This window comes from Pteropus vampyrus, unplaced genomic scaffold (genome assembly GCF_000151845.1).
Source record: "Pteropus vampyrus isolate Shadow unplaced genomic scaffold, Pvam_2.0 Scaffold411, whole genome shotgun sequence".
Lineage (NCBI taxonomy): Eukaryota > Metazoa > Chordata > Mammalia > Chiroptera > Pteropodidae > Pteropus > Pteropus vampyrus.
The window spans coordinates 95,789-100,679 of NW_011889192.1; the positions used below are offsets into that span (position 1 = coordinate 95,789).

A 4,891-nucleotide genomic window follows, 5' to 3' on the forward strand; every position below is an offset into this window, starting at 1 on the left:
CAGGCGAGCTGCCAAGGGTGTGACCCCCAGCTCCGTGGTCTGTGTACAGCGTGGACGGCGTGTTCGAGGTGGCCCTCTACTGCAATGTGCTCGTGTCTCCTGACGGCTGCGTCTACTGGCTACCGCCCGCCATCTTCCGCTCTTCCTGCCCCGTCTCCGTCACCTACTTCCCCTTCGACTGGCAGAACTGCTCCCTCATCTTCCAGTGAGGCCATTTATCAGGGCGAAGAGGGATCTAGGGAGTTGCCCTAAGAGGGGTCCTGGCCAGTGGGGGACGTGAGGCTTCTGGCTAGGGGCCTGGCTCCATCTCACCTGGGCCTCTGTGCCCATCTCGGGCCCAGACACCCGAGGACACCCATGTCCCTCCCTGCTAAGCCCCAGTCCCCTCACTCATTCTCCTTCGCTGCCTCAGTTTCCCTGCCTGTGCCCCCAGGGGAGAAATTTTTGCCTAGCGTGGGCAGGTGAGAAGGCAAACACATGCCACCACACATATGATGCACACGTGTGCCACCATACCACGGGACCACCGCACCCACAGCCTTGGAGAGAGGTGGAGGCTGTCTCAGGCTCCTTATCCATAATTGTGGGAAGTGGCTCTGGGTGAGGGTCTTCTCTAATTTAGAGGAACAGTCTTTTCACACGGAGACCCTCCTCAGTAAAAGGACCCGAGAGGAACAGAAGGATTTTCTCTGTTCCAACTGTTGGTGCCTCCTGCCCTGGAGGCAGTGAGGAGGGAGGGACAGAGTGGCCAAGGACACCAGGCAACCACACCAAGCTGCAGCCTCCTGGCCCTTCGACTCCAACCTCCTTGGCCCCCAAAGCGTCCAGGTCCCCCTCGTCTCCCTGCCACGGCTTTGTAGAGAACTCAGAAATGCTTGGCTGCACTTTTTGAGGCAGAACTGCCTACAGTGGCCCTCCGGTGACTGTCCAGTGTGACCTCATGGTTAGGTCTGCACACACTCAGATTCATTCCCTCCCCCTACCTGTCTCCCAGGTCCCAGACCTACAGCACCAACGAGATCAATTTGCAGCTGAGTCAGGAAGATGGTCAGACCATTGAGTGGATTTTCATTGACCCCGAGGCCTTCACAGGTAACCTCTGCCCAGGGACCCCCCTAGCCTTGGCCGGGGCGGGGTGCAGAGCAAGACCAAGTTCACGCCCTCTCCCGTGTGACTCCAGATGAAAACTACAGTAAACCGTAAAATACATATATTTTAAAGGCCCAACAAAGTTGATTTTCCCCATGACAATCACTCCTATCTTGGAGGCAGGGGTTTAAGTATACGATCTCCCACACTATTTCTGTCCCTCGATGGTGATCTTTTGGGCACATGCCGGCTGCCCTGTAGTGGGGTCACATGGGCTGCAGCGGTCTGCCCAGCCCAGTCCTTGTGTCCGCCCTGGGCTGCTGCCCACAGAGAACGGGGAGTGGGCCATCCGGCACCGGCCAGCCAAGATGCTGCTAGCTACCGAGGCCCCGGCCGAGGAGGCGGGCCACCAGAAGGTGGTCTTCTGCCTGCTCATCCAGCGCAAGCCCCTCTTCTACGTCATCAACATCATCGCGCCCTGTGTGCTCATTTCCTCTGTCGCCATCCTCATCTACTTCCTTCCTGCCAAGGGTACCTGAAGCCCGAGGGGAGGGAGCCCTGGCCCTGGCCGGCAGCACAGGGGACAGCTGGGAGGGCACAGAGTGGCACCATGACCCAGGATCAGGAGCAGTGGGCTCCTTGTGGGGCGGGGGGAGGTACCCCACAGCAGGGAGACTGAGATCTGCTCTGCGGGCCTCTCCATCACGGGCAGCGGGTGGCCAGAAGTGTACCGTCGCCATCAACGTGCTCCTGGCCCAGACAGTCTTCCTCTTCCTTGTGGCCAAGAAGGTGCCCGAGACCTCCCAGGCAGTGCCACTCATCAGCAAGTAAGCCTGGTTCTTGCGCCTGCTGCCTTCCTCCTCCTCTCCCTTTGTGGACACTACCCACCTGCCACCCCCACCCCTGCCATCCTCAAGGCCAGCCCCTCCCCACGAGGGACCTGGAGAGAGCAGCTGCTCGGGGTAGGGGTGGCATCCGGGAGTGCAGTGCCGAAGGGCCAGCCCTGCCTCCTGCCTACCCCGCCCTGGCAGGTACCTGACCTTCCTCCTGGTGGTGACCATCCTCATCGTCGTGAACGCTGTGGTCGTACTCAACGTGTCCTTGCGGTCGCCACACACACACTCCATGGCCCGCGGGGTCCGCAAGGCAAGGGCCCTCCCTGCCTGCCCCAGCACGTTCCCGCCAAGTCCACTCACATGGCCTCCTTCTGCACCCCGGCCCCTGCGCATCTTCCTCCCCGGCCACATTTGGCAGCGAATTCACCCTGTATCTTGAGGCACGTGCCCAAATGGGTTAATAATAATATCAAGTGCCTATCAAGCGGCATGCATATTATGCATGCTAACTTATTTAATGATCATAAAGCCCCTATGCAGTGAGTATTAGTATCATCTTCATTTTACAGATGAGAAAACTGAGGCCCAGAGAAGTTAAGTAGCTCGCCCAGGGTCACACAGCTAGGAAATGGAAGAGGCAGGATTCTGACCAGGCAGTCTGACTCCCGAGCCTCTGTGATCTGCAGCCCACCTGCAGCCATCAGCTGGAGCCCTTGTCACAAATGCAGATTCCCAGGACCCTGCCACATCCTGGGCCAGAAGAGCAGGGGTGGGGCCCAGGAACCTATGTTTGGAATAAGTGCCCTGGTAATTCTGATGTGCACAAAAGTTTGGGGACCCGGCCTCAGAACAGCTGAGCTGTGTCAGGACCAAGCCCCCTGCCCCCCACGTGCCGCCTCTGGGCCTCCGGCAGCATGAGCCCCTCGTGCCGACCTCCACTTTCTGCTCCGAGGCCCAGCCTGGCCGCCCAGCTGAAACACCCAGAACATCCCCTCCGCAGGTGTTCCTGCGACTCCTGCCCCAGCTCCTGCGGATGCACATCCGCCCGCTGGCCCCCGCGGCTGTGCAGAAGGCCCGGCCCCAGCTCCAGAATGGCTCCTTCGCGGGGCGGCCACTCACAGGTGGGGAGGAGGTGGCCCGCCGCCTGCCTCGCAGTGAGCTTCTCTTCCGGCAGCGACAGCGCCATGGGCTGGTGAGGGCAGCGCTGGAGAAACTAGGTGAGGTGGAGGGCGTGGCACTGGGGACATTTCTCCCCATGGACTCCAGATGTGGAGGGCTGCCTGTTAGCCAAAGCACCAGGCACCACAGATGAGTGCTGGGCAAGTGTCCGGGTTGGGGAGAGAGGGCCTGGGCTCCCTGAGGAGAGGCTACCTTCTCTGCCTGTTTCTCCTCCACTCCACTCCCAAACCTTACCCTCTCATCTCATCAGAGAAAGGCCCGGAACCAGGGCAGAGCCAGGAGCTGTGTGGCAGCCTGAAGCAGGCCGCCCCAGCCATCCGGGCCTGCGTGGAAGCCTGCAACTTCATTGCCCGTGCCCGACACCAGCAGAGTCACTTCGACAGTGTAAGCCAGTCTGGAAGTGGGAAGGGGGATGGAGTATTTGGTGAGGGGCTTGGAGCTGAATGGAGGCAGGATGAATGGGGCGGCCATGATAGGGCAACGGGATGGAAAGAGTTAGGAGTGGGGACATCGGGGCCAGGGGAGCGTGGAAGAAGCCAGGTTGAGGCCTGGAAGAAGGTGAGAAGGGCCCAAGGAAGCGGAGAATGGAGGCTTGCTGGAAGGCCAAGGATGGTTCAGGGACCCAGGGCAGGCTTGGAACCACCGCTGGCCATCCCACACTCTGCCTCCCACCCTCAGGGGAATGAAGAGTGGTTCCTGGTGGGCCGCGTGCTGGACCGCGTCTGCTTCCTGGCCATGCTCTCACTCTTTGTCTGCGGCACTGCTGGCATCTTCCTCATGGCCCACTACAACCGGGTGCCCCCCCTGCCTTTCCCTGGAGATCCCCGCCCCTACCTGCCCTCACCTGACTGAGCCAACCGATTGCTGTGAGCCATGTGGTCTTGACAGCAGTTTTGTTCTACTGAGGTCATGAGCATGCTCTTTGAAAAGCATCCTTCAGGGCAATGGAAGCCAAACAGGCCGGAGAAAAGCTGGAGAAATAAAGAGACAGAGCTGGAGACCTGGAGTGGTCGGGGACAGGCTGCGGGCAGGGTGTGCCATGGGGGTCAGCACCCATGTGACAGTGGCTAGCTCATCCTGGCACTCACCTCACTTCAGCCAAGCATTATCAACTCCCATAATCTTTGAAGCCCTAACAACTCTGTTTTGCATGATGCCCCCAATTAGGTAAGGTCCTATCCCTCTGGGCCTGGGCCTCCCTTTCTTTTATGAGTTCCCTGCAGGATCCTGAAGGAGGGAAGGCAAGAGATATGTGAGGAGCAGCAGCCAATGCTCTCAAACGGGCAGCGGCCGTCTCCAGCTGCCATCTCCCTCCCCCGCCTTTGAGTGCTGCAAGCTCCCAGGACTCACCTGCACCAGTGACTTTTCTGTTCATGTGCATTTTTTTTTTCCATCGCTCACAAAAGATTTCATGAGTTTTATTATCTTTTTTTTTTATTGTTAAGAGCTCCTCATAGCATCATGGAAAAAGCAAGAGTCGCAATATCCCCATGTTTCAGATGGGCGAATTAGGGCCTAGAATGAGGGCCTTCCCAGAACACTGGTGGCTAAATAAGGTTTGGAGTCCCGAATTCCCCACTCTGACCAAACTTTAGATACTCTAAGGAAGATTCCGTGTCCTGGAAAACAGACCCCTCTTCCTTCTCTTCTTAAAGGCCAGGGAATTTCACTGGCCCCACAGGATGGTTCAGAGAGAGGTAGGGACGCTGGAAGGTAAGGGAACCACTGGGTTCTGCCTTCAGGGAAGAGCCACTGACCAGCCTCCCTTGACGCTTCTTAGCAAATAA

The 4,891-nt window shown here is 58.6% G+C and overlaps 1 protein-coding gene across 1 annotated transcript in view; it reads left to right on the forward strand.

Annotated features, from left to right (window-relative positions):
• The window catches only part of CHRNG (cholinergic receptor nicotinic gamma subunit), a 7,845-nt gene extending 2,960 nt beyond the window's left edge, over nt 1-4,885 (forward strand). Inside the window, exons 2-9 of the mRNA XM_011380879.2 lie at nt 50-205; nt 995-1,092; nt 1,420-1,620; nt 1,802-1,916; nt 2,121-2,235; nt 2,926-3,142; nt 3,355-3,488; nt 3,783-4,885. Coding sequence (XP_011379181.1) covers nt 50-205; nt 995-1,092; nt 1,420-1,620; nt 1,802-1,916; nt 2,121-2,235; nt 2,926-3,142; nt 3,355-3,488; nt 3,783-3,956 — 1,210 coding nt within the window. The 3' untranslated portion in view covers nt 3,957-4,885. The remainder of the gene's footprint in view (nt 1-49; nt 206-994; nt 1,093-1,419; nt 1,621-1,801; nt 1,917-2,120; nt 2,236-2,925; nt 3,143-3,354; nt 3,489-3,782) is intronic.
• Nucleotides 4,886-4,891: the final 6 nt, after the last annotated feature.